At 41.3% G+C, this 27,761-nt stretch overlaps 2 protein-coding genes across 3 annotated transcripts; one reads left to right on the top strand and one right to left on the bottom strand.

Annotated features, from left to right (window-relative positions):
* Positions 1-25,564, top strand: LOC128741791 (facilitated trehalose transporter Tret1-like). 2 transcript variants are annotated; one of them, XM_053837834.1, is made up of 6 exons: positions 1-448; positions 20,226-20,371; positions 20,429-20,715; positions 20,780-21,008; positions 24,236-25,066; positions 25,122-25,564. In XM_053837834.1, the coding sequence occupies exons 2-6, from the start codon at positions 20,367-20,369 to the stop codon at positions 25,474-25,476; spliced, it is 1,707 nt and encodes a 568-aa protein (XP_053693809.1). In that variant the 5' UTR covers positions 1-448; positions 20,226-20,366; the 3' UTR covers positions 25,477-25,564. The 2 variants fall into 2 exon arrangements, with proteins under 2 accessions (XP_053693809.1, XP_053693810.1); XM_053837835.1 differs by having other exon boundaries at positions 20,237-20,371.
* Positions 25,521-27,761, bottom strand: LOC128741792 (mediator of RNA polymerase II transcription subunit 29). The gene is made up of 3 exons (XM_053837837.1): positions 27,345-27,761; positions 27,195-27,285; positions 25,521-25,812 (listed from the first exon to the last, which is right to left on the bottom strand). The coding sequence occupies exons 1-3, from the start codon at positions 27,683-27,685 to the stop codon at positions 25,606-25,608; spliced, it is 639 nt and encodes a 212-aa protein (XP_053693812.1). The 5' UTR covers positions 27,686-27,761; the 3' UTR covers positions 25,521-25,605.

The raw sequence follows: 27,761 nt of genomic DNA on the forward strand, positions 1-27,761 counted from the left end.
TTGGAGCACGAACTCGATCGCGTAAATACATTAATCTTTGAATGGCAGTGCTTATGCGCGAATAAACTAAATTGGAGGACCATTGTTAAAACCGCCGTCAGCGCTAGTATTGCGAGACAGTACGAGTCTGGCCGGCAGCTGAGAAGCAAGTTTGTTGCGACGAAAGTACGAGACATAGTATCTATGGAAAGCGGCGCGGGTGGCGTTATATGTTTTAGTTGTTGATGCGAATTATCGTTTTCGGTGAAAGCTCGAGCAGCACGGGGGTAGTGCGGATTGTCACGATAAATGGCAAATTATACGCATAAGAGTGCACAGTGAGGTGAACCATTGATATTAGATTATATCACATGAACGTTGCTGAAAGTTTACTGTGTGTAATGTGCTGGCAGTTGTTATAAAGGACGCTGTTTTTTAGAGGTTGAATAGTGACTAAAAAGGTGCTTGGGTGAGTTTGCGGTTTACGCATTTTCAATTACTACAATAAACAGCTTGAAAATTTGTCTACGCTCTAGCTTACAAATCGCAAATATCATAACAGGTTAGACGAGTTTCATTTTTTTCCAAATGGCCCGGCAAGCGTGATGTGTTGTGCAGCTGAGTTATTTGCGTTATTGCCAAATGAATGTCATCTGCTAGATACCTGTATCGTTAAACGCTGTATTGCACTTCCGATTAGCTTGAAAACACATTTCTAATTTGTATTCAATATGAAAACGAAGAAGCTTTGAAATGTCACTAAGCGAGTTTGATTGTTTCTATCATTGCGTTAGATTAAATTAATTAGCACTTGTATGGAAATGGCAGGTTGAAAAGTTTAATTTCAATTCTACCTTGCTTTCGCTTGAGCTATAGTTTTTACGAAGCAGTTTAGTGATAAAAATATTAGTGATTTTATGTAATAACAGAGCAAATATTTCGCAGTATCTATATTTTGTTAAATAAAGAATGATCTATATAAGTATATAACTTACTCGGAAGTTCGGAAGATTTGAAAAAATGCTGAAAACGTTTTTGCAAAATTAACAGATTTGTATGTTTAATTTTTATTAATCTGTACAGGTTGATAACACTGATCTATAAGTATTTATTTTTAGTATGTAAATTCTACTGTGGAGTGAAAGTGCCATCGTAGTAATTGCCGGTACTTTTCGTTTTGTTAATGTGCAGTAAAAATATAGCTTGATGTAACTCATTCATGAGAAAAAATTACTATTTGTATAATTTGCAGTAAGTTACACTTAAAATTGACTATGCAAGTCACGGTATGAATCCATATGTCCAGACAATTTCATTCGATTAGACGCATATCGCGTTGATCTAGGAAATGCGTCTGTATTTTGTCATTTGACAAATAGCCACGCATTTTCAGTCATGAATGAGTGATTTCGAAGCGTGAAAAATGACGAACTCGTACCCGATTTATTAATTTAATCTTTTCGCGGTGGTCTCAAAAGACCGGAAGGGCAAAAAAAAGGTGAGATTGAAACATAAAACAGTTTTATTAATTAGATCGATAAAGGTTTGCTTTTCTAAGTAACAAAAACAACTCCCTGGAGCAATTCTTGTTTACGAGCACCTCAACGTACAGGTATCATGGATCATGGCTGGTAAAGGAATGCTATTTATATTGTTTAAAACCAGCTGATATATTGGCTGTTGAATGTCATTTTATAGATGAGTGAGCAAATAAATGTGACGATAAATTCAAGGTTTATAGTAACCCGTTACACTAAACATCCATTTGAACGCAGTGACTACAGAGTCGGCTGGAGATGCAAACCAATTATTGGTCTAGCATTCTCTATCTGTAGGCAAAAGAAATCCGAGTTATACTTAATGCCGTATTGCCCCTCTAAGGATGGCCGCTATTGATAGGTGATTGCGGTGTACGCCTCGAGGTTTTTGTAACGCCTTTCCTGTCTTCGCAGGATTACACTCCCCGAAGGGCAGTTCCGTATATACTGTTCGTTACACTATAGGAATTGCATTGTTTGGGTTATGGTGGTACAATGCGGGTCTTACAAGTCAGTTATCGTATGTTCGAATCTCCGCTAGGCGGTGCTTGCATGATAGTCAATATGATCATTGCACTAGCTACATAATTGTCGTGTACTCTAACAACCGGATGTGCAGTCTATCGATAAGGAAAGGACAAATCTTAGAGAGACGTTTAATCCTAAAGCTTTAGCTTTTTGTGTGTTGGTGGAACAAGGGGGGGGGGCAAAGGGAACAAAACCTCCCCGTAAAAAGAATTTAGCCCCCTCGTCCTTTTCGAAAACCGCACTGGTATATGCCAACAAAGGTTTCCTGCAACGACCTTAGTCTATGAAACAGGATGCGGTAGAGCCTACCCTTGATAACCCTTTGTGCAAATAGGGGACATGAGACAATCAGGTTCGTAGGTAGTTCTTCCTGAGTCCATACCTTCAGTATAACCATAATACAGCCACTGGCTCGCGACTTTCAAAAGTTCAGATGGGATGCCGTCCTTTCCGACTGTTTTGCCGTTCTGCAGCTCACTAACTGTTTTTTCACATCGTCCAAAATGGTGGATCCTCAGCTACTCTATCTTCCGCAACCATTACCCTGTTTCTGTTGACAGTGTCATCTTGTTTACCCGTTACCGTTCAACATGCCATTAAAATGCTGTTGGTCACCTACGATCTTTCGGTAATCAGGTTCCCCACCTCGTCAGAGTCAGTTGGCACGATCTGGTTGCTGATTCCGTTAACCGTTTTAAACAAGCTTCTTGAAAATGGATCAACTTTTGCATCCGGGTATTTCTCTGTGCTCTGGTGTGTCACAGTTACAACTAATATGTAAGCTCTGGCTCGATTCTTCTTGTCAGTTACTCACTGACACTCGTTGGCGTCAAACCACTCACTGAAAATGGCTGCGGTGGTAGTTCTCGATACTTCTCGCACTGCAGTTTTGATTGAATTGAGGATGTGGTTCCGCTACTCGTTCAGGTTTTCTCCGATTCGTTCACCAATCTGCTCATCAGCTTTCCGTGCATACTCTGCAGCAAATCTTTTTGCTGATTACGGTCGAATGTTCAGTCGTATCTTCCCCATTGGTTTCGATTTGCTTACGTTAGACAGCTGGGTGCGAATCTTGCTTACTGCGTCCGGAACGACCGCACGTCTTCGACATCCAAAAAGTGTTGACCATCAACCAGTGTTTCTAAGTATGCTTTCGTATGGTTCTCCATTGTTGCCAGGTATGTTTCGTCATGCAAAATAGGAACTACAGATAAACATTCTTCTGAATGCGTCGAAGTTGATTAACCACCGGCCGTCGTTTGTGATAGAGCAGAGCCTTTCTCTGTCAGTAACAGGGCATGAGGGCATTTGACATGTGTATTTGTACGGTCCTGGTGGGTACGGTTACGGGTTCGGGTTTCGAGAAAATTTTTCGCTACCCGACCATCTCTAATTCGTATCTCCGATGACAACCCTTATGTCATCGCTTGGGTATTCTCCATATGTATTTTCTAAGAGCTTCTAGAACTCCTTCTTCACGTCATTGGGTTTGTCGTTTGTTGGCGCTTATAAATTGATCAGGCTAGTTGAAGAATTTACCCTTAATCCTCAACACGCATAGACGGTCATTGATCAGGCTCTATCTAACAACACGGTTTATTTGTTTTTATTGTAATACGAAACCGACGCCATGCTGTACTTTATTGTAGATGTGATACTTGCACGTCTTGCTCGCAATAGGATTACCCGGAATTTGTATTCTGCCGTTTTCGGCCATCATACTTGCTTTACCTACTTACTCACTTAAGGGTCCATGTCCGCCGATCCGGCAGAACAAAGGGATGAAATCACAGATCCCCACTGCCTACGGTTACCCACCAGGACAGGTTCTCGTCTACAGCCCGGGTGACGTTGACTAAGCTGCGTCGCCATGAGCCTCTGAGTCTGCCTCTTCTACGCTGTTCTTGTGGATTTCAGTCGAGTGCTTCTCTGCAAACCTCGTTTGCTCCTTTCCTCAAGGTGTGTCCGATCCACTTCCACCTACGTTCACGAATTTCTGTGGCTATCGGCCGTTGATGACACCGACGATGGAGTTCCTCATTGGATATCCAGTTATCAGGCCACAAGGCAATAATGATGTATCGCAGGCACCGGCTAATGAATAGCTGCAGTTTTTGCGTTGTCTTCGCTGAGACGCACCACGTTTCGCAGGCATACAGCAGTACGGATTTAACGTTTGAATTAAAGATTCGGGTTTGAGTACGTAGAGTACTCTGGTTTGAGCGCCAAATGTTTCGTAGACCTTCAAAAGCACCCCTGGCCTTCCTGACCCGTGTGGCTCTCGGAGAGGTAATCTAACTTGCTCTGCATATCGTTTTGGCGTTATGCGAGCAAGACAATGTCGTCGGCTAGGTCGAGGTCATTTAGCTGCTCCATCGTTAGACGATTCCAAGGCACAAAGCTCCCTTTCACTGAGGAGAACGTGCTGCTCATGCCACAAGTACTGAACCCTAATGGGATCGGACAAGACGCCGTCGTGCAAAACCTTGCACGAGAACGCCTCGTACTGAGATGGACTAGCTTATCTGGAACTCTTCTACGCCTAAGTGCGCCCCAGATGTTTTCGTGGTGGAGTCCGTCGAACGCCTTTTCGAAGTCAACGAACACCAGCAGAAGAGAGTCCTGGAATTCGTTGATCTGCTCCAACATGATGCGGAGCGTTGTGATATGGTCTACACATGATCGGCCAGCACGAAATCCAGCTTGCTGCCGCCGGAGAGTAGCGTCGATCTTCTCCTGGATCCGGTTGAGGATTACCTTACAGAGTACTTTGAGAGTAATACAGAGCAACGCGATGCCACGCCAGTTACCGCATTCAGTTAGGTCTCCTTTTTTAGGGACTTTGACCAATATGCCCTGCATCCAGTCCACCGGAAAAGTTGCGGTTTCCCATATATTGCTGAAAAGCTGATGCATCATCTGGGCTGACAAAGATGGGCCAGCTTTGAGCATTTCACCTGAAATACAGTCTATCCCTGGCGCTCTATTGGATTTCATACTCTTGATGGCTGCTACAATTTCATTCAGCGATGGCGCCTCCGAGTTGACGCGATTCGACGAACTGTAGGCGTCATACGCTGCTGGTTTTGTTGGTCTCTGGCATTTAAAACTCGGAAGAGTTATTCAAAATGTTCAGTCCATCGCTTAAGCTGTTCTGTACGGTCAGTCAGTAGCTGACCAGCTCTGTCCTTTAGCGGCATCTTTGTATGCATCCTGGCACCACTAAGGCGGCGAGAAATATCGTACAACAAACGGATATCACCATTGACGGCGGCGGTTTCTCCTTGTTCGGCTAGGGAGATAGTCCAGGCTCTCTTGTCCCGCCAACAAGCACGTTTAACAGCCCTCTCCAGTTCGGCGAATCGTTGACGGGCAGCTGTCTTAGCCGATCTGGTCCGCGCTAGCTTAATGCCAGTTTCGCCTCTCTCCGCTCGTCGATCTTCCTCCAAGTTTCATTCGAGATCCACTCCCTCCGTCCGCTGCGCGCTTTGCCGAGGGTTTCATCACTGGTCGTGATGAAGGCGTTCTTGATGCCGGTGCATTGCTCTTCGACGGTTCCACCAGGTGGCAGCTCCGAGGCTCGAGATTCAAGTTGTTCGACAAAGGCCCTTTTCACCTCAGGATTCCCCAATCGGCGGACGTCGTAGCGGCATCCAACTTTCTCCACCCGTCGTTGGACACGTGCGACGCGGAGACGTATCTCAGCGAAAACAAGATGATGGTCGGATGCAATATCAGCGCTGCGTTTGTTGCGTACATCAAGAAGGCTCCTTCGCCATTTCCGGCTGATGCAGATGAGGTCGATTTGGTTTACTGTTCGGCCGTCGCGGGAGACCCACGTGATTTTATGTACTGGTCTATGGGGGAAAAGTGATCCACCAATGACCATGCTGTTATTACCACAGAATTCTGTGCTCCCCGTTTTCGCTCATCTCTCTTAGGTCATGGCGTCCCATGACGCCATGGTCCGCGTTGTTTGAGCCAATCTTCGCGTTGACGTCGCCCATATGGATTTGGATGTCCCCCTTCGGGATTTTCTTAACCACGTTGTTCAGCTGGCTGTAAAAACTCTCTTTCACCTGCAGGTCGGCAGCATCTGTTGGCGCATAGCACTGGATTGCTGTAAGGCTCCTAACCCGTGTTCTGAATCTGGCAACGATTATTCGCTCATTTATCGGTTCCCATTTCATCAGGGCCGCATGTACTCCTGGGCTCAGTAGGAATCCCACTCCTCTTTCTCGAGTAGCATTTTCACCTCGTATGCCAGAGTAGAGCAAGACTTGCCCGGATGATGTCCTGAGTTCGCCAGTACCCGACCAGCGGACCTCGCTCATCCCCAGGATTTCAAGCTTCAGGCGGCTAGCTTCCCTTGCAAGTTGAGCCAGCTTGCACTGCTGGGCAAGGGTCAGTATATTCCATGTTCCGATTCGTGTCCGTGTTTTCATGCTAAAGGTCGTTGCCAATAATCCAGAGAGATTTTTTCTTTCATTTTCGGTAACTTTTTTGTGTTCCGGTACAGTAGGCTGTTAACCTAAGGTCCTTATCCCGCTGATGGGGCTGCCATCTTAAAGTGGGCAGGAGCCAATGTGCCCCCTTTCCTGTTAGCATACGACAACCGAAGTAGCGTACCCCAGCCGGCACCTCGTGGAAGTAGGAATAGAAGTTAATGAACAGAAGTTATGGAATGCACATGTTCACCCTTTGCCAGCCGTCCCATATTTATGCGTCTGAAAAAATCTGTGAAAATGGCATCTATGCTCGGTTGTCAAGCCAGGTTTTAGTCAACACAATTATCTCGCACGGACTGTTGGCGCATGCAAGCAGGTACATAGTCAGAAACATTTGCGTTCATCCCACCAACGTTCTGGTAATATAGCTTATAAGCGAGAAGCGAAGAACGGATCAACAATGGGGCTGGGATCAGTGATTTCAAACTTACTAACAGGTGATTTTGGAAACCGCAGGCAGGACCGGGACGGCTTCTAGTCGTTGGTTGGAATAGCACGACTGCAGCGGGCTGGTCGATGTGCGATGAGACATGCGGCTGCCACAGTCGTCCTGCTAGTATATCCGCGCTCTGCGCTGGGCTACTATTAGCATTGTGCGTATCGGACGAAGGAGCCGAAGTGCTAGAATGTAAAGCGGCATCAGGTATCGAAAATTCGCATTGATAAATGCCTGCCTACCAGTTGGCTCCAAGGTATGACGCTGGCCTAATAAGCCAGTCGTCGTATGTTCCAATCTCGACTGGGAGAGACTGTTAAAACCAATAGGATAGTAACAACTGGCCCTGCAATTGTCCTGCACTCTAACAGCTGGCTGCAAAGTTTGTCGTATAAAAAACAGAAGGTCATGTTTCGATAACGGAATGTACCACTTAGGCTTTGCCTAAATGCACTTGCCCGATGGAGCAGGGTGGAAAACCTCGTCACCGTTCCCATACACAGGACCGAAACGACAGGTCGTTGTTCTTTTTGTTTGTCTGGGCTATTTCCAATCATTCTGTTGTGAATTATTTCCTAAATTACCTACCTAAGTTTTTAAGCATGCCATCTTACTAGGACGAGACACAACGTTTCATAAATCAGTCATCCGCTCCGGGTCAGTCATTATTGTACGCCATCCCTAACCTGAGGTACAACCACGCACCTAATGAGGAAACCTTGTAGTGTGATCATCATCATAAGCCACCCCTGACTTGGAAACGCACGGTTTGCTAGGTTATTCCTTATACCAACACTTAGCGAAATCATTATTGCCTCAGTCGTTTATCATAAAAAATCACTACGTGTGTAAATAAATCATTTTACTTCAATACTAAGTTAGAAACGTAAATTTTCGCATTCATTTAAAAGTGGCAAATAAATTAAAGAAGTTTACGATATCATTTGCATGTTTCATGTAAATATGCATATTGGATACAAGATACAACACTGTTCTTTAGTCTTCTCCCATCCGGAACTAATTGAATGTGTATAAACACAACTTCATTTATCTAAAATAAGGTTGTACATACACCATCTGTCTCTACCATGCGATAAACTTCACGGAGCGTATAACCAACGGTCAAAGAGCGTAGCAAAATTATTTATCGTTAGTTAAATCACAGCGTTTCTCAAATAGAGGTTCGCAAACCCCGCAGGGGTTCACCGAAAATTTAGCTTGCAGCTAAATAATATACGGAATTCCGCCAAGGGGTTCGCGAACCAAAAAAAGTTGGGAACTACTGCATTACATGATTAGCAACTATTGTTATTTTTGTCGATTACTAAACAATCAGAAATCTCAACAGGGATTGTCATCATGCAAGTTTTGAGCTAACAATAACAATAAAAAAGCCAAGCCATAGACGGGGGCATGGGCATAGACGTCCTTAAGAACTTGACTCTTCTTTATCGACAGACTTCGCAGCCGTTTATTAGAGTACAGGAAAATTGCGGGGCTAGTGCAAAGATTCTATTGACTCTACAAGCAGCACCGCCCAGTCGAGACTCGAACATACAATGTCTGACTTGTTAGGCCAGCATCTCACCCCGGAGCTAACTGGGCGGGCATAACAACATGTCATACGTAACAATAACAATATTCACACTATCGTATTAATAATGGAATTCGTGTACTTTGCTCAGAATTTTAGCACACATAAGTAAAAACAATTGAAGTCAGAATGAATGATGACTTTAAAGAACTGTTAACATTTTGTTATCAAGTTAATGCGATTTGCAACTGGTTGTTCTACTACTATTTATATACAATTAGTTGTATAATGTGTGTATGACAGCCGTCGAGGCACTTATGATCAATCATTTGATTAGTTACATATCCGGACATTCCGAACCGCGGTGGCACTGCAGTGTGAGAAGCGACTTAATCGAAACAATTCTATACGCTATCATAGAGCCTACGGCTGTTCTACTGCATGCTGGGGAGAGAGGAGGACTCTTCACATATTTAAGCAGGTGCTGCATCAATTATTCTCGAAGTAGGTAGCGCCGCGAGATAAGTGTGCACCGCGATGCTGGAGGTCAACAGCAGTTTCTAGTTTACTGTTTCAATGCAAGTAGCGGCAGTCGTACGTCAGTTTTCGTCATCGTTCAACCCGTTCAACATGACTTGATTGGAAACGACACGACGAAACAATAATGTGCGAAAACGCCGAGTCACAACCATTTGTTACCTTTATTTTTCAAGTTCTCTATTAGAACCATTTATTGATGCCTGGGAAATTGGCTTTATGGCATGCGCATAAGTATAAGCGTTTCGAGTTGCAGAGCTCGTTTGCAAAAACCGGTATTTATTCATGAGGCACAGATAACTTCCGAGCAGGTGTCATCAATAGATTTCTTGTGTTTTATAATATGAATTTGTGTACGGATGCACGTCTTGTGCAGGTTCTTCTGGAAGAATTCTGCTGTCTAAACAAATGTTCCAACGCTTAAGAAATGTTTAAACAGCGCATGACACAATATTCCGTTCATGAAAATGTAGATTATTTACGTATTTTTGCACAAATTTTGTAGTTTTTAGAAAGTAATATAAAAAATGACAAAAATTCAGTGTATAGTATCAACTGATCAAGAATATATGTTAGAAAAATACAGCTGTTTGCCGGCATTTTTGCAATTTGTATTATGCGTGTTCACTTTAAAACGGATCATGCTCTCTCTGCTGGCATTTTCTAGCCGGCCGGCATAAATATGTGATATGCAAATGATCGGGAACAAGAAAGTCGTTTAAACACAGCTGGTAGTTACTGCAGTTGTTGATGTACAGCCCGAGACTGTTGTTGATTAAATCAGCGAACCGTTGTGGAACCGGTTCTGCGGCAGGAGACGAAACGCAGAAATTCTAGGGCAATGTTTCTTTTCCGGCTAAGCAGCCGATATAAATTAATAGAGTCTCATATTCTCCTTTGCAATTTGCTCAATAGGTAAAAAAAATCAGTAACATTTTAATATAGGAACATCATCGGTATGCCAGTATCAAGGCTTAAATTTTTATTGAGTTGTTTGGAATTCAAATGTCGATTTGGTGTATATTTCTTTGAATGTTATGCCCTAAAGTTATTAAAACAACAGACTTTAATCAATTATCAAAGGAATATAGAATAATCAATTTAATTACAAAATCAGCAGTTCTTACTGTCAAAACAATTATTTTGAAAGGGTTTTGAACGTATGGCATATGAGCATACATAGGGTTTTGAACGTACGGCAAACATACCTTGAGACCAACCTGAGGAGTAAGGTCTAATTAATACGACTAGATAGAAAGATCATGAATTTAATCGCATATGCCATGCAATTAACGGAACTTACAACATGATATATTGAGCTGAGTGATCCATATGCTCCGGATTAACATTATTTGTCCTGCTCTAAAAATGTTTGCCATTTATTTCAAGACAATTTTATGTACAATTTCCGATTTATGGTTGTTAGTTAATCTCCTAGCATTGAAAGTGAATGGTAATTCAGTATTCAAGATATAATTTACCCCCGCACGAACAAAAATAGAATGCTGCCGGCTATTTTTCAATTATGATTGCTGCATCTGAATAACCATGCGGAAATTGCATTCATTCCATGTCGTTCGTAATCGGTGTCCAGGCGATTAGTGAAGAGGTCACATCTAAAATGCTAAGTAAGCTATAAAGATGAACTGCATTCACTATCCATTTCTTACTTTAGAGACGCTTGTTTATGAAGCAAAATCGTATTAATTATTATGTATGCATTGTTATATTTATAGTCGAACAAATAACACTGGGGAACTAAATGTAAAATATTTAGAGGACACTTACTGCTGGTACAATAATTTATAATTTGTTGTTAAAATCCGCGTGTATAACGATGTATAAAGTACGAATTTTGAACGATTTTGATTTATTTTTGAGGTTGATTTTCCTTCTATTTTCCAAGTATTGTTATTTAGCAAAGCCAAATAGAATAACTTCATCAGCACGTCAAAGCAGTACTATTTGAGGTCCACCGGCACTCCCAATAACTCCAGGTGGTGACGACATCTACAGAATACTTTGCTAAAATAACACTGAAGACCGTCATACCCATACTAACATGCTTGGCCCAGAATGATTACCGGTTCCACTAAGCCAAGTACCGAGCCAAACATCTTTCTCTGCAAACTATAGGTTCACACACAAGCGAGCATGTCGATCAAGTTGGAGATCATCATCATGCTGATTCGTGTATGAGGGCTTATTTACATCAAGCTCCACGCCTTGGTAATAAGTAGCTTTCGAATTGGCACAAAACATGTGAAAAGTACTATCAAATAATATCGACATTTTTTCTACTAAATACGACAACTAGTTGATCGAGATTTTAATACCGTTCTTTTTCAAACTTGCTTCAAACGCTTAAGCTACGCTGATACTTTGTTCGAAGCCAAATGTTTTACACATTTTTTAACGGGAAACTAGCAGTCATTAACTTTTCGTCGAAAAGCCCAATTTCGAAAGCAGTTTTTGGGCCCAAAAGCTGGGTTCTGTTTATAAAAATGTTTTTCTTTTATGGACCTTGTGGTTTACAATATGATAGCGACCGGGTCCATTGAAGGAATTCTAGTCCATGCAGCATGCAGAGGGTCCACTTATGGCGACATTTCACATTGTTAACCATGAAATGGACGCTAGCTTGTTGAAAATGTCGATTTTAAGGCATTAATCATTAAATTCAGCTGAAATTTTATAAGCTGAATTGTGTGGTATGTTTAGTACTTTCTGTTTCATGTCATATATCCTCGAAAATAAGAAGCACAAGCTAATAAACGCCGTAACTGTACCCGAGATCCATTATAGGTTAACTTGAACTTTTGATTATTTCTGTCTCAGATATCGAACAATTATATAATTTTGGTAGATATTTGTCGTTTGGGTTATCAAATGGGGAGAGTTACCTGTTTTACTCAAACTCAAAATGGGGAGAGTTGAGAGTTACTCAAACCACTGCCTAGCGCATCTTCGATAATCTAAGTTAAACGATGACGATCGATGGCCATAACCTCGAAATACTCCATGTACATACTGGAGCAGCTAATTAAAAGGTGCGAACTTGAGCGCTTGTTCCTCGGGTGAAGGGCGACTCATACAGCGTCTGTCTTCGAGCTAGCGGCTGAGTTTGAAATGCTGTATCCCGCAAGTTATACCTAAGATGGCAGACCCATCAGCGGGTTGTAAGTATCGCGACCCCAGTAAGGTAGTATACCAAAACTTTCTTTTACCACCAACAATGAAAATGGAGATATGAAACGGATCAATTGGTATAGGACACGGCAAAGAACAAAGAAACGATTAACGAGCAAATGTGGAACAAACGGGACCATCGTCACGAGATTCCACACACTCCTTGGTTTTTCAGATGACGGCGATCATCGAAGAGCGGATACACGTAAGCGACTGCTGCTGGTTTTTGTCAGCCTTGTTACGTGCCAGTGGAAAAACAGTGGTTTTGATGTTTATTGAATAAAATTTAGCAAATTACTTACATTTTTATGAAAATAGTTATAACACATTAAAGCTTATGAGTGCTACATTCGTTTCAGTATTGTTATATAGCGGCAAAGTTCTTATTTGGGAAAGTGTAGCCAAAAAAGGTAATGTATGCCGAAATTAGTAGCGTGATGGGAATACCCTCCCGTACCATACGGGCCATACGGGGTCATATGGCAATATGACTTCGCATAAAAAAATGATTTTGGTGTTGAACTTTGGTATTCTTCATAATAGCAGCAAAAAAACTGTTTGGTTAGGGTGTTACCGTTTCAACAGCTCTATAAAACTAACAGATTCATTGCGGTTTGACAAGTAACCGCGATAAGATCAATTTTGATTGGTGCGCCATTTTGTATTGCCACGCGATACTTATGGTAAGTTTATAAGAGAGGTAGTTTTAACGGGGTAATATAAGCTGCTTTATCAGCAGTTTAATTATGGTTTTCTAGCTAGCTATAAGTGTGTTTGGACTCGTATCCTCTTGGTATTGCGCAATACCACAATAAACCCAAAGGCAATAATTAATACCGTAATAAAACCTTTATAAAATTTAAGTAAAACCAAGTGGCTTTAGAATTGTTACTTGGGAGGGAACGTGGAAGCCCAATTTTGTTTGTGTCAAGGCGGAGCTGGATGGGGAGCGATATGAGATAGTGGAGAAATTCATAGGTATTTCTTTATACGTTCAACAACGACTAATTGTAACCGCGAATCAGATTTTCTACCTATTATGTAACCAGTTGAAGTCCCGTAGTTTGCAAATGCGTACAATACTGGTGTATTACTATTCGGTCGACAGACTCCCGAGAAAGCTCACAGAGCAAGAGACCGTGGATCTTAGATCACCGGGTCGGCTTTCACTGGGTAATCGGAGGGGCTACGCGGACAAAATGTGCAACCACTATTGTATTTTTAGGTTGTTCGGCGTTGGTTTTATTGAAAAATCGGGTATATGTGGGTGTGTAGTGCATATTTGGCAACTGGGGAGGGTTTTCACTTGCGGTACGTACCGGACACTAAACTGGATCTTCGGGGGGTTCGCTGCTGATGGATTTCGTCGTTGAAACGGTGTGATGCTGCTTTTGCAGCTTGTTAACTGCTGCTGCTGCAGTTTGCTGGCGTCCCAGCAAAACGCAATGGCGGAGCGGAGTGGGTGGCTTGGCGGGAAACGGATTCGGCGTCTTCCTTCCTTGGCGAGATCGGTGGGCCACGGACGAGACTGTATTGGCTTCACCGAGAAGGGTCCCTCCTTAGTGCTTAGGGCCTGCGGCCCAAGGGTTTAACGGGGTCGTCGGTACCCGGTCTCTTTTACGGTTAGGCGTAGGCGGAATTCACCGCCTAGGCCGACTCGTGTGAAGTGAGGGATCGACGACGGATTAACAAATCCAATAAGAACACCAAAAAAGTCCTAATAGGACATTTTGAAATTAATAAGCCACTTTTGGCACGGGCACTAGATTTAGTTACCTGAATAACTCTTTCAGTTTCACACTCCTTTGTCTTACTTCGACTTCTTCTATCTCCACTCACTTCTTTCTCACACGAACGCCGCGGTACTTCTGATCGTTTGGCGGTTTTTCTATCCTTATTCCCTTTTCTTTGCCACCCACCATTTTCTTCTCCTTCTGCTATCTTCAACTATGCCCACCCAAATTCAGGGCTGATTTTCGTGCAGTTACGGTTCATGTCCCCATTCTTGCCTTACTCGCTAACAATTTATGTTTTTGTGTAACCTACTAACTTAAGTAACATTTATTTTTATTTACATTAACTAATCCTACTAACATGAAACTAACATAGAAACACAATAGTTATTAAAGAAAAGCACAATTTAAAAAAAACTAAAGACAATTTGTAACAACGGTTACAGGTGCTCCTCAGAACACTTGTCCACTCTCGCAAAATCTTACGCTCTCTGATTTATGGACGCTAACGGAAGCTGTTTGATGAGTGCTTGGTAAAATGGAGTGGTGGTAAAATAGAACTTGGAGTGTGGCGCAGACTCTAGTATACTAACGTGTTGATATGTGGGTGGCTGCGGTGGGCTGGGCACGTGGCTAGAACGCCCGACGAAAGAGCGGCCAAAACGATTTTCAGCGGAGAACCAGGAAGATGTCGTAAATCTCGGGGCAGACACTGTACCCGACAATTGTGCGTTGTCGAGGAAGATACAAATTCCGTTGGTGTTCGAGGGGATTGGAGAACGGCAGCCCAAGACCGATAGTGAGGACCGTAATTCGTTCAGTGCAGGATCGTACTCTGTAGCTATTATGGTAGAGCCGATGCCCACCGATAGATTTTTGATGTCCAAATGCACATTGACCCTCGAGCTGATGAACGAGTACTCGTTCATCAACCATTTTGCCTCTTCCAGCCTGTTATTAGATGGCCAGGGTACCGTTTCCGCTTCAAGTCGTTTCAGTTCGATGGCGCAACTTCCACACCCGCAATCGAAAGCAACATCTGTCGCTCCCTACTGCCGCTGTCGCCCGCCTTTTAGGCGAATTCCCCAGTAATGGAAGTGTCAGATTTCGTCGGAGCCATCTTCTTGCACTGCGCTCCCGATTTCGGAATGCCTGTGGCCCTGGAGGCGAACACGATATTTTGCTACTTTTTGCCAACGTTTGCTTCCTTACTTGATTTTGAATCCGCGATATTTTCTTTGATGAACTTGTCCATATTTTTAGGTTCCAACTCTAAGCAGCTATCTCGACTGATAATATGTTGTTGCCTTTATGATCACATGGTTATCTATGCAAGCAGTGAGGCCATGTGTTGCATCACTATGCTTCATGAAGATAGGGTGTAGAGCCTGATCGGCACTTTTGACGTGGGTAATGAGTTTAGAACGTACTTAGAGACCAGTCATGGTTTTACTAGGACGGAAAGCAGCCGTACCATTAGTCTACTCACCGTTTCGGGAAGAGGTCACTCTTGCTTACCTAAGATTGTTTAAACTTATCCTGCATTTCCAGTGCATTCTGGCATTTTTGCACATAACCGGAGGCCCAAAGATGGTCGACCCTTGGTCCCGTTGCGTCTCGGTTAGTACCCCGCCTCGTGGAGATAGGAAAAAGAGTTCTTGTATTACTTTGAAGAGTTTGCCCCAATTCGGTACTACATGATTAATGAAAGTAATGAGCTTCCTCGGATTGAGTTTTCATATTCGAGTTTAGAGTTAATAGATAGGTTCCGAAGATGCAAGAGCTCTACAGCAGCCGAGCAGGTATGAATGTCTGGCTAGCTACACCTCTCCCCATCTATATAGGCCTTAATTACTGTTTCGGTAAAAGTCTTTAATTTTTAGGCTGCCTGCGAATCGAGCCATTTTTTGATGGCTTTATAAGAGACGAACCAACCGCATATTGAAAGTATCTAAATTAATCTAATGTCTTCATACATGCGAAACTGAGGATCAGACAGATCATTTGTAGGTACTACTCCAGTATTTCTGAGGTAAATGCTTAACAGGTCCTCTTGTGACCACTACACTTAATAAGAAGCGTCATCGGGCTAACGTATAAGAACTCAGAACAAAGACAATAAGGCAATAAGGGGGTTGAACCCATGCTTAAGTGATTTAACATTGAATGGCCGTGATTTTACTAAGATTCGGACCTATGATTATTCGCTTATCACTCTGTAGACTCTGTAAGGTTGCGGCTGCGGAGTTCTTTAATTCCTAGTTCTACAAGAACTCGAATAACGTTTCGGTTCATAAAGAAATTTTCAATGACTCATAATCGCCAATATTTGTGTTGGCATAAGAAAACTTCTGTTCCGAAAATAACATAAAAACAAATAGTATTTTTTAAACTAACTGAGAATTTGAAAATTTGATAAAAAAAATTATAGAATAAACACTTGAGTTTGTCTAGATTGTATAGTAGAGTGTCCCAAAATAGCACTATGTCAGAAAACCTGGGGGCTCACCCCTCAAATGATAGCTTAGGGTGTCACAACAAAACTTTTATATGACGTCAACATTGGTTGCCGCGATTTAGGGGTCGCACATCTGAGTTTTATGAAAAAATGGCATTTTTCAGGAGTAAATTCAAAAAAATATTTTTAGAAATGTTATAATAGATGAAACAAGGTACCTAACTATTTTTTTCACAATCATTGGGATCTCATACATTCATAAAAAAGTTATGGTGGCATGTCTGGAGTCATATTTGGTTACAAAAATTTATTGAATTTGGGAAAAATTTAAAATTTTCGAATTTTCATTTAAATAAACGTCAAAACAGGGTATCGAACAGTGTCTTAGAGCCACGTAGCTATACTGTATAGATGGGAAATTTTATGACGAACAACTTTGCCGAAGAAAGTAAAGATGTATCTTTAAATCTCGCTGAGATATTCACCGTTTTCTGAAGGCGGAACAAAACACACTTCTGTCATTTTCTAATTTTAGCAGTTTCAGGTGAAAGAGGTAAATGAAAAAACTTGAACTGTTTACTCTAAGCGTCACTTACGTTTTTTGATAAGAGGAAACATGCACCTTCCCAAAAATTTGGCACCATTTAGGCTCAAGAATCACTTCAAAAAAGGGCGTATTTATTTCAATAGGTACTATGTTTGAGAAATTGTATCTCCTGAAACTAGGTTTGCTCCATAATGAAGCCTAAGCGTGAGTTTTTGAAAATTGAGTTTTAAACATGAAAAAATAAATACTGAAAAAAAATTCACTATGCTCCAAAGTCAGGAAAAACTGTAAAATTACAATATACAGGAAATGGTAACCTCGATTTTTTTTGGAAAAATAGTGGTGATTGGATACATTTTGAGACTTTTTCTGAAATGGTGCAACATTTATCAAAGGATTTTGTAGAACAACGACTTTTATGAATATTTTGTAACCTAAGATTATTATTATATTTCTTATTATTATTCTTATATTTCTCGTTATACATATATGTAATTTGAATTTGAAAATCAATTTCATATGTGCTTGACAACACGTGTTCAAAATAAAAATTAGCTTCTAAATGCAACCGTATTTAAGATATTAAAAAAAAGTTTAATATAGTTTATATTTTTATTATAAACGTGCCGTTTTCATATGTTATCCGCGTTATATTACCATGTTAGCAACTAGAATAAATATTACTAGAATTAATATTTGTCTGAATACACCTTGCTGATTCTACCATCTACTGATAGTACAAAAAGGGTCAAAAAAAATTTCAGTGTTTATTTTTTCAGGTTGAAAAATCAATTTTCTACAACTCACGCTTAGGCATCATTTTGGAGCAACCCTAGTTTCGGGAGATACGATTTTTCAAACATAGTACCTATTAAAATAAATACGCCCTTTGTTAAAGTGATTCTTGAGCCTAAATGGTGCCAAAATCTGTGGAATAATAATAATATTTCTTCCTATCCAACACGTAGGTAACGTTTAGAAGACATACTTCAAGTTTTATCATTTACCTTTTTCACGTGGAACTACTAAAATTTGAAAATTGCGAAAATATGTTTGGTCCCGCTTTCAGAAAAACGTGAATACCTCAGCGAGATTTGAAGATACGTCCATACTTTCTTCGGCAAAGTTGTTCGTCATAAAATTTCCCATCTATACAGTATACGTACGTTACTCTGAGATACTGTTCGATACCCTGTTTTGACGTTTATTTAAATGAAATTTCGAAAATTTATAATTTTTGCCAAATTCAATCAATTTTTGTAACCAAATATGACTGCAGACATGCCACCATAACTTTTTTATGAATGTATCAGATCCCAATGATTGTGAAAAAAATAGTTAAGTACCTTTTTCAACCTACTTTAACGTTTCTAAAAATATTTTTCTGAATTAACTCCTGAAAAATGCCATTTTTTCATAAAACTCAAATGTGCGACCCCTAAATCGCGGCAACCAATGTTGACGTCATATAAAAGTTTTGTTGTGACACCCTAAGCTATCATTTGAGGGGTGAGCCCCCGGGTTTTCTGACATAGTGCTATTTTGGGACACTCTATTGTATAGTCTTTCCTCCTAAGCTTTTTCAACGAGCTCGATTTGGTAGATAATTCTCAACCACAATTGACCTCTCCAAAAGTACATAATTTACTTGGTCTCGTGCATTTGGTGTAAACAATAATGCAAAGTGCTGCCTCATTATAGGGGTACATAAAAAAGCGATTTGAAACTGTTACGGTGGGTGATTCTTAATGACGACGCTTGAATGGCAGCAATGTTGAGCACAGCTTACCTTGAGTGACGCAAAAAAAATACGTCGAAACCAGTTTCGATGCTGCTTACCGGTTTGTTATTGTGTCATTTGGGGATTCCTTGCTCTCTTGTTTATAAATTTTATTTATATCTGAAAAGAGCAACAAAAACCTGCTCACACTACATATTGTGGCACATTCAAAAAAGTTCATTCGCACTTTTGTGAATCGCAAACTAATGTGCGCAAATCTAATAATAATAGAATTTATGAGGCATTTTTCTTACTTCTGAGGAATTCATAACAAATTATTGGAAAGCATTATTAAATTTTCGAACTAAACTTTTTTTTATTATTTACCCCCTAACGGGGATCCACTTTTGAACTCTGTGGCATTAACATAACAGAATTTTAACGATGATAAGAATTGAAGAGTCAGAATTTAATAGGCTTGAAATCCAACATGTAAACAAACCAAGTGAGTTTTTGCTGGACCGATATACAAAAATGGGCCCTCACTCGGTTTGCTTGCATGTTGCACTTAGGCCCTATTGAAATGTTGGTCTTCAAATGATAAGAAAATACATAAACAGTAAATATTTAGTGTTGCGAAATTCAAAATTCAAATTTTTGAGTGTAGTATATTTGTGAAATGAAGTGAAATGGAGTAGGAAAATTGTAATAGAATAAAATGGAAAAATATCTCTCTTTCATGAGTAAGAAAAAATTGCATAGAAATATTATTTGTCAAATTTTTATTAATGCAATTTTCAACAAATACTTTTTTAGAAAAAATACGATCGATTTTATAATTTTACTGTAGGTAAAAATCCTGCTATTTTTTAGCATGAAAATCAAAACTTAAGATTTTGTAGTATTTTGAAGTATGTCATTATTGGTTTGATTAGGGTTATGGGTTGAGGACGTTGAGGATTATCAGGCTTCGTACCGTTTTTGGGCTAAGACGGTCAATTTGACACAAATAAATGTGGCATAGTTTACATGCTGCGGGAGACCTGACCAACCGAAAACGCTAACCATAGATCTACCGAGACAGTCTATAGGTTATCAGTCTACAGACTGTTTATAAAAAGCAAAACAACTATTTTAATGAAGTTTCTTTCATCTCGTTTCGAAGCAAGGTTACTAAAAGTAAATTATCAGCAAGCACACTATGGACCCAATTACTCCAAGTAGTGTTTCAGATGTTAATACATTACCAGCTTTAAACTTAGCTACCGGATCGCACGATTGTTCTTACCATTTAAATTATTTAATTGTGCTAATAAAATAAGTTATAGCTTGATGCACTCGGTTAGAGCATGACATGTACCTCATAAATCAACTTGTCTGCCAATTGAATTCTAGATTCAGCTGGTATAAATACTACGGTTATCATCGTAGCGTAAAATGGAAATCACTATTTTCGTTGTCTTATTTATGTTCATTCATAATAATCCTCGTAATGATGTATGATTTATGTCTAAATAGTTTGTTTTTAGCTTGCTCCCGTACCGCAGATAACCTTATCGGACAGCAAAGATGCGTTTTGTCTAAGCCGCAACTGTCTCTCTACCATTCAAAGATCTTGTGCTCATCTGGCCAGTGCACTATTGATTAGTCAGCTTCGGCATGGGGTTAGTAGATTTGGTGTGGAAAAATTTTATATGAAAAATAATTAAGCTGTTTTATAGTAAATCGGTGTACACCATCAACCCGGATAGTCCCAGTGTGAATGGAAATGCTGTTGAAATTAAGAATGGTATCCTGCCGAGTGGAGAGGAGAACCCGAAACCAGAAGCGGGAAAATTTCGCACCGTTTTGCCCCAGATTTTGGCTAGCACAGCCAAAAACTTTCTCCTGTTGGATTTAGGGATGGCTGTGGCGTTTCCCACCATTGTGATTCCTGCCCTGCGAGGATTGAAAAATCGAGCTCCCGATGAGTTTCTCTACTTCACACCGGCACAGGCTTCCTGGTTTGGTAAGTACTCGTTAACCAGCTCACTAAGCAAGTTAAACCTAATTATTTTTATTCAATTACACAGGTAGCGTAGCTTATATTTGTCAACCGATTGGTAGTGTTCTATCAGGGATTGTCTTAGAACCATTAGGACGGAAGCGCTCAATGATTCTGGTGAACATTCCCCACATTATCGGGTGGTTGATGTTACATTTTGCTGGATCGCTGGAGGAAATGTATACCGCAGCTGTGCTGCTTGGTTTGGGCGTAGGTTTTATGGAGGCCCCTATTGTTACTTATGTTGGTGAGATATGGTAAGTTGAAAGTTATTTTCTAAGTTTGAAGCATGAAGTACTAAAAACTTTTATCGTTTTTTAAAATACCAGTTTTGAGCGCCCTTAATTCACTAACCTAATACAGTTTACTCGACAATCGCCAATTATAAACTGCAAATCAACAGTTTAAATTGAATTCTAATCTGTCACTGTACTAATTATTGCTTAGTTTGATTTACTACACTACTAGTCGAGGCCGAGCAACCTTAGAGGAGATTGGGTACCCAACGTCGGAGGAAACTAAGGTTTGATAGGGAAGGAGGCACTCATACGAATGCTGAGTGTAGTAACGAGGAATAATCTTGTTAGCCTAGAGCGCTTGTTTCCATGTCCCCTCAACCAAGTAAACGGTTGTATTTTAGGTTAGCAGTACAGAACAATTGCGGAGCTTGTGCAACGATCCTACGGACTCTAGCAGCACCGCCCAGCCTAGATTCGTACGCACGACGACTGGCATCGTACCTCGAAGCTATCAGCATCTGTGGCTCGAGCAGCACGATCCTCACAATCGCACCTCGAAGTTAACTGAGCGGTTAACGTGGCACTGCACATCTGTCGCAAAGGCGAAAAGGTGTGGAGAACAATGTTACAAATCGAACGAGTAGCAAAAAATTTCCACTTTCACGCGAGCGAGTATGACCTGCAACCTACATACTCGTGAGCGCACAGCCTCGTATCGTCTTTCTGCACAACCTGCTCACGCAGCCAACAACTTCTGAGCTGCCAACCGCCCGCGAGCGTCACACTTGGATGTATGGCTACAGATTGTGCTTTACTTCTTCTTTTCTTCATCATCTGATGCCCTCGCTTACGCACGCGGGTAAGAGTGCGGGCCTGGCGATCAATCGATATCAACTGCTCGGGTTCGCATTGACGAGCGAGAGCGACGACTTTGGCTGATAGCTAAATACACACTCGCAAACACTCACGGCCATTCATGAAAAAATAAGAAAGGGAGTCCGACAGAGATGCTCATTGTTGGAGACGTGGACATCCCTACATCGCTACTGTCGGAGACGTCGACATTCGTAACATCGTTACGGCCAAGCTCTCTGGTCACAGTGACAGTTGTCATCAGTTGATGCTCGCCAGTGCTGACCACAGGACATTCCTGTTCCGTTACAAGAGAATGAGACACACATTTGAACCACGTTAGCGTCTAATAAAATTAAGTTTTAATTTGCTAATATACGGGTCGTGTTTTATATTTTAACCGTTCACCTCTGAACGCGCGTGTTCGGAAAATTAGACCACACGAGTACGAGCAACACTCGTGGAGGATCCGTGGCAGCACCAGAGTGGTGGAGTAATTAATAAGCGGGGAAAGGGTTTTGTACTAATGGGCGGAATGGAGGATTGGAAGGCGATCAATGAGAGGATGTGTATCTACACACCAACACGAGCGATAACGGTCAACGCTGCATCAATTTTGCAGCATAACGAGGCCCGATTAGAAGCGGTTTTCCTGTACAGATATCCACAAAGTGACCCGGCAATGAGACAATCCTTAAGTTATTAAGAATTATGCGCGCCTACTAGATAAAATCCTACCTTTCCATGTCGAGTTAGGTACCTAAAAGACGGGTGGAGCTATCAATAAAGTCGCAACCGCGGTACTAAAAGGGGATAAAACCGCAATCTATTAATCCATCAACCATTCCGGGATATCGTAAAAGATACACACTGAAACCTGATATGTGTATGGACATGGAGAAAAACCTGATCACAAATGAGCGTGATGTAGTTCACAAATGGAAACAATTCTTCGATGGGCACCTTAGCGATATAGCAGAAGAAGGCGAAACTCAAGTTGATCTAGGAGCGCCTGTAAACGATAATGGCGTTTCGGTTCTCGATCTCGAAGAGATCCGGCGAGAGATTGGATAATTGAAGACTAATAGAGCCGCCAGATAGGATATACTCTATAAGCAAAACTCAAAAAAAAAAAAAATGGTAACGAACCGCTAGCAACGACATTCCACTGGACATTTTTAAGAACTCGGGAGAAGGAGAAACTACGGGGGGAATGCGGGCATCGAAACGAAAGAAACGATTTTCAGCAAAAGTAGCCAACTTTTAGCGTTCACAGACGGCCTCGACATCAATACTAGAATCCATGGGACGGCAACGGCACACACAATCTACGCCAGACTGAAAACGGAGGCATAGAGGATTAAGTTATTATTCAATGCGTCAAAAACCAAATATATTGTACGAAGAGGCTCTAGACAAAACAATTCGCCTCCCACGGATAGTGACAATTGACGGTCATGACTTCCAGTTCCAGTAGTTGATGAGTTTATATATTTGGGATCTCTGGTCACCACCGACAACACGAGTGTGGAGATTCAACGACGTATTCATGCTGGAAATTGGGCCTACTCTTCTCTCCGCAAGACGCTTCAAACATGCAGCATACGCCGCCGCACAAATCTGGTGATGTAACTTTGCTTTCGGAAGGCATACGTGTACCTGCTACCTGCCGTATTTAAGCGAAAGGTGTTGCGGACTAATTTTGGCAGAATACGAACGGATAACGGCGCAGGCGTTTGAACTAGAAGCTGCAGGCTCTACTTGGAGAGACTCCAAGCTCCAAGCCTTTAGCTGCGTGTAGAAAACTTCTTTCGTAACGGTAAAATATGTAGTTTAGTATTTATATATATAGTATTTTGAAATTTTTGTTCCGAAAATTAAAGGCTTGCAAAGATCTGCTTTCAGACATATTTTCGGTCATCAGCTGCAAATTTTTCAACTGAAATTTACAGTTTAAAGGGCTACATGTTTTGAAAAATGTACCTACGTGACGGCATTTCATTCACTCGGTAACTTTCCTGATTCAGGCCACATTCGTAGAACCTCTTGATTGGTCTTATCTATGTTGTCCCTGTGGATTCCAGTCAGATGCTTCGTAATTTATCGTAGGTAGATTATACTTATTTCCTTATGACTTGTCCATTACCGTCCCTCTTGCATTTTTACGTTGGGTGGTATTTTTACGACATTCAATACTAGTAGAATGGTCCAGTATAATAGATACAGTACCAGTCATCATAAATGACCCTCTATTGTATGGGGAAAACGTGTTTACAGTTAATTATATATTGAACAACATTAAAAATCACGAGATCGCTCTCTTGAAACGATCGATATGATTAACTGATGAAGTATTTGATTTAAAACTGTTTTTTCTCGCTTCTCGTTTTCAGTCAACCGTCGATACGCGGAATTCTCACGTCCTGCGCTGGCGTAGCTGTGATGTTGGGCTTCTTTGTTGTGTATCTGCTTGGAACGATAACCACGTGGCGCATAACGGCCGCTATCTGTGTGTCGATTCCACTGGCGACAATGATTGCCATTTGCTTCGTGCCGGAAACACCGATGTGGTTACTATCGAAGGACCGCACGGATGATGCTCGAAAGTCTCTGCAGTGGCTGCGAGGCTGGGTCTCGCCGCAAGCCGTGGATAAAGAATTTCAGGAGATGCAACGGTACAGTGCTAATGCAGCCAAATGCGCATCCTGTCAGAAATTGCAAGCTGCGCAATGTGGTCATCCTCCACCAACCGAGTGGATGAAGCTGCAAGAGTTGATGCGAAAACGGAATCTCAGGCCTTTCGTGCTGGTTATGTTGCTGTTCGCTTTTGGACAGTTGAGTGGATTAACTGGTATGCGGCCATATTTAGTGCAGATCTTTCAAGCATACGGGGTGCCACTAGATGCTAATTGGGCTACTGTGTCGACTGGTTTGCTGGGACTGTTGGCCAACATCGTCTGCATGATATGTATCAAATTCGTAGGCAAACGCAAATTGGCGCTGTTTTCAATGTCTGTAACGGCTCTCTCATGTTTATCGTTATCTATTTATGCCTTTAATGTATTCCCTGCTGGGTGGACTTCCTTCGATGTGCACAAAGAAGTGAACACTGCCAACGGTCTGAATTATATTCCGATGTTACTGTTCTTCTTGTTGGCATTTGCAACTAGCGTCGGAGTGCTGCCCGTTCCTTGGATACTACTCAGCGAGGTGTTCCCGTTCAAGTAACTAGTAATTTTACATATTGCAGTCATAGAGATAATAATTGTTTATTTTTAGAAATCGGAGTCTAGCCTGCGGAATTACTGCTGCTCTCAATTATGTCATGACATTCGTAACAACTAAAACATACTTTAATCTAGAAAGTACATTTTCTTTGCCTGGTGTGATATTATTTTACGGTATTTGTGGAAGTATTGGTGCTCTGTTTGTGTACTTTTTCTTACCCGAGACAGAGAAAAGAACCTTGGAAGATATCGAGATATACTTCTCTGATAATAAAAGAAAACTGACGGATATCCACATTGAGCGGATCAGTGGGCAACAAAAAACACAAAAAGGAATGTTTATCTCAAATTCTGATTCTAAAAGGCAAGGAATAGAAAACGCTGCTTACAGTGAAAATGAAAAATGAAACTTGAATCTATTAACTTACACTAATTTATTCAAAACGTATATAGTTCTAGTGGCCATATTTAATAAAAATAAATCACACCTCATTCTTCGCTGACATTCAATCCGAAAGCTTGTTATCCTTTTTCTATCATTCGCTAGGTGAAATATTTTGTGCTGCACAAATAAGTGTGTCATGTATATCTTTTGCGTAGCCAATTTGAATTTTTACTACATCCAGGTATTGGCTGTAGGACAGTGCGTTCGTTTCCGCTGGATTCGGCTGAGTTGGCGCTACCGGTATGGGAAGATATTGCTGCGATGATGCACCCTGTTGCATGCATAACTTGGCCGTTTTCTAAAATAACAATGAACCGGTAAACTAAGGCGTTTTCGATAAGATAAAAACAAAAATAATGGGAGAAATATGAATTTTTCTTCATTTCTCATCCATTTTCCGACAAATTGCCTAATACCTATATACTGGCGGGCCCAGCGGCGGAAAACTAATGGTTCAAATCTTATTTTGGCTTAGAAAACCTAGGTAGGGTACGGGAAGGTATTTTCAGCAGGTTTCTAAATTCAGCCTATTTGCCTTTTCTTTCGCCAATAAAAATATTTTACCGACATACAATTTTAACATGTTATAACTATTTTCTCAAGACTGTAAGTAATCTACTATTTTTTATTCAAAGAACGTCAAAACCACCTGTTCTGTCACTAGAACTAGCCCATAGGCCTAAAAAATAGAGGCCATCGCTTAACGGGCCGAAAATACCCTCTTTTTTACTAGTTGGGAAATCTGCTAAGCGCCTTAGAAGATACGGTACTATCAGACACCTGAGAAGATAACTCAGGGAGTGGGGTTTAGGTATCCCGACCCCCCTAATGGGGCGTAAGGATCCCGACCCACTAAAACCCTACTCGAGTCTCCAACCTCAATCCCCCCTGGCACCACCTTATCGGTATTACTTCAGGGAGGGGCTATTGTGCTTAATGCACTCGCTTAGATAACTACTGGACTATGGTAGTTAGGCTGTTTATTCGCCGTTGATCGCCCCCAGTGGCCGAAAATATCCTCCCGTGCCCTATTTGGTTGATAGACGTGAAAAAGCGAACTTGGTCGCCAATGTTCCATAACCCGTTCTGATTTCAATTCGACAGACTTTGTAGCCAGCTGTTTAAGGCCAAGCCTGCGCACTAGAGAGAGAAGAAAGAGGAAGCAAAACTTTCAATGGGAGTGCGCTTTTATTAAATGGTTTTGAATACTCTACTGTAGTGACATATCATATCAGATACAGGTTTTACACAGAATGATGTATTCGAAAAACTATTTTGTAGCGTTATTTAAGAAATAATCAAGATTTTCCAAATGCTATCTTTCTCGTTCGCACCAATGCCGTTTGATGTTAGCGCTGCCTTGGCCTTAAGTATAGGATAACTGCAGGGCTAATACTATGATCTTATGGAGTCTGATAGCGTTTGCTAATCGAGATTCAAAAGAACGACTAGCTTAGCTTGTTAGACCAGTGATAGGTGGTACCTCGAGGTCAACTGTGGGATACTAGTTTATAAACGTCTTTTTCTAAAACAAATGTCTCAGGTCTTTAGAAACGATTTGAATTGCTGGTTTGGCAAGATGAACCAACAAGGGACAACACACAAAAAATTGCTGGTGTGCAGAATTTCGATTTGTCATTGCATAAAAACAATAAATAGTTACTTATTACATCTACTTACCAGATTTAGTTCAATTTGATCACAAATGGAGTAGAATTCCTCTAAATGCTTATCGAACCTTGGCGTGCTGGTGTTCATATCACTACCTTTCCTAAAATATAACTATTTTAAAGGAACCGTTTGTATCGAAGCAACGGAAGACGGTCTTACGTTCCAACATCGTTCAGATTATTTTGCTGTAGGAGCTGGGCAGCGGTCTTGATGGTCGTTGATAAAGCATCCCGTAAAGGTACAACCAATCCTTTTACCTTGGAAATATTGTCCACCTTCTCGGTTTGCTGAGCCTGTTGTTGCTGCTGTTGGGCCTGTGCTTGGTGCTGTTGTTGTTGCTGCTGTTGCTGTTGAGCTACCTGCTGTTGTTGTTGCTGCATCTGCGGGGACTGCATCATTACGGAAGAAACTCCTACAGGACCGGCAATACCCACAGAGCCGCCGGGGCCACCAGGCACTACACCTCCTTGCTGCATGTGCATTCCCATTGAATTCATCATTATGTTGCTCGTAAAACGTGTGTAAACCACTATTGAAAGTAAACAATATCTTTTTATTTCTCGCGGAGCGATCTAT

The sequence above is a fragment of the Sabethes cyaneus genome, chromosome 3 (assembly GCF_943734655.1).
Source record: "Sabethes cyaneus chromosome 3, idSabCyanKW18_F2, whole genome shotgun sequence".
NCBI classification, from domain to species: Eukaryota; Metazoa; Arthropoda; class Insecta; order Diptera; family Culicidae; genus Sabethes; species Sabethes cyaneus.

What these genes read in the sequence shown, in the direction of transcription:
- LOC128741791 (XM_053837834.1), top strand. An exon ending in GGCACAGGCTTCCTGGTTTG is followed by an intron (nt 20,716 to 20,779) that starts GTAAGTACTCGT and finishes TCAATTACACAG; the next exon opens with GTAGCGTAGCTTATATTTGT. An exon ending in AGCGAGGTGTTCCCGTTCAA is followed by an intron (nt 25,067 to 25,121) that starts GTAACTAGTAAT and finishes GTTTATTTTTAG; the next exon opens with AAATCGGAGTCTAGCCTGCG.
- LOC128741792 (XM_053837837.1), bottom strand. Translation starts at nt 27,685, where the DNA reads ATGATGAATTCAATGGGAATGCACATGCAGCAAGGAGGTGTAGTGCCT. An exon ending in AATCTGAACGATGTTGGAAC is followed by an intron (nt 27,286 to 27,344) that starts GTAAGACCGTCT and finishes GTTATATTTTAG; the next exon opens with GAAAGGTAGTGATATGAACA. An exon ending in ATCAAATTGAACTAAATCTG is followed by an intron (nt 25,813 to 27,194) that starts GTAAGTAGATGT and finishes TTGTTATTTTAG; the next exon opens with AAAACGGCCAAGTTATGCAT.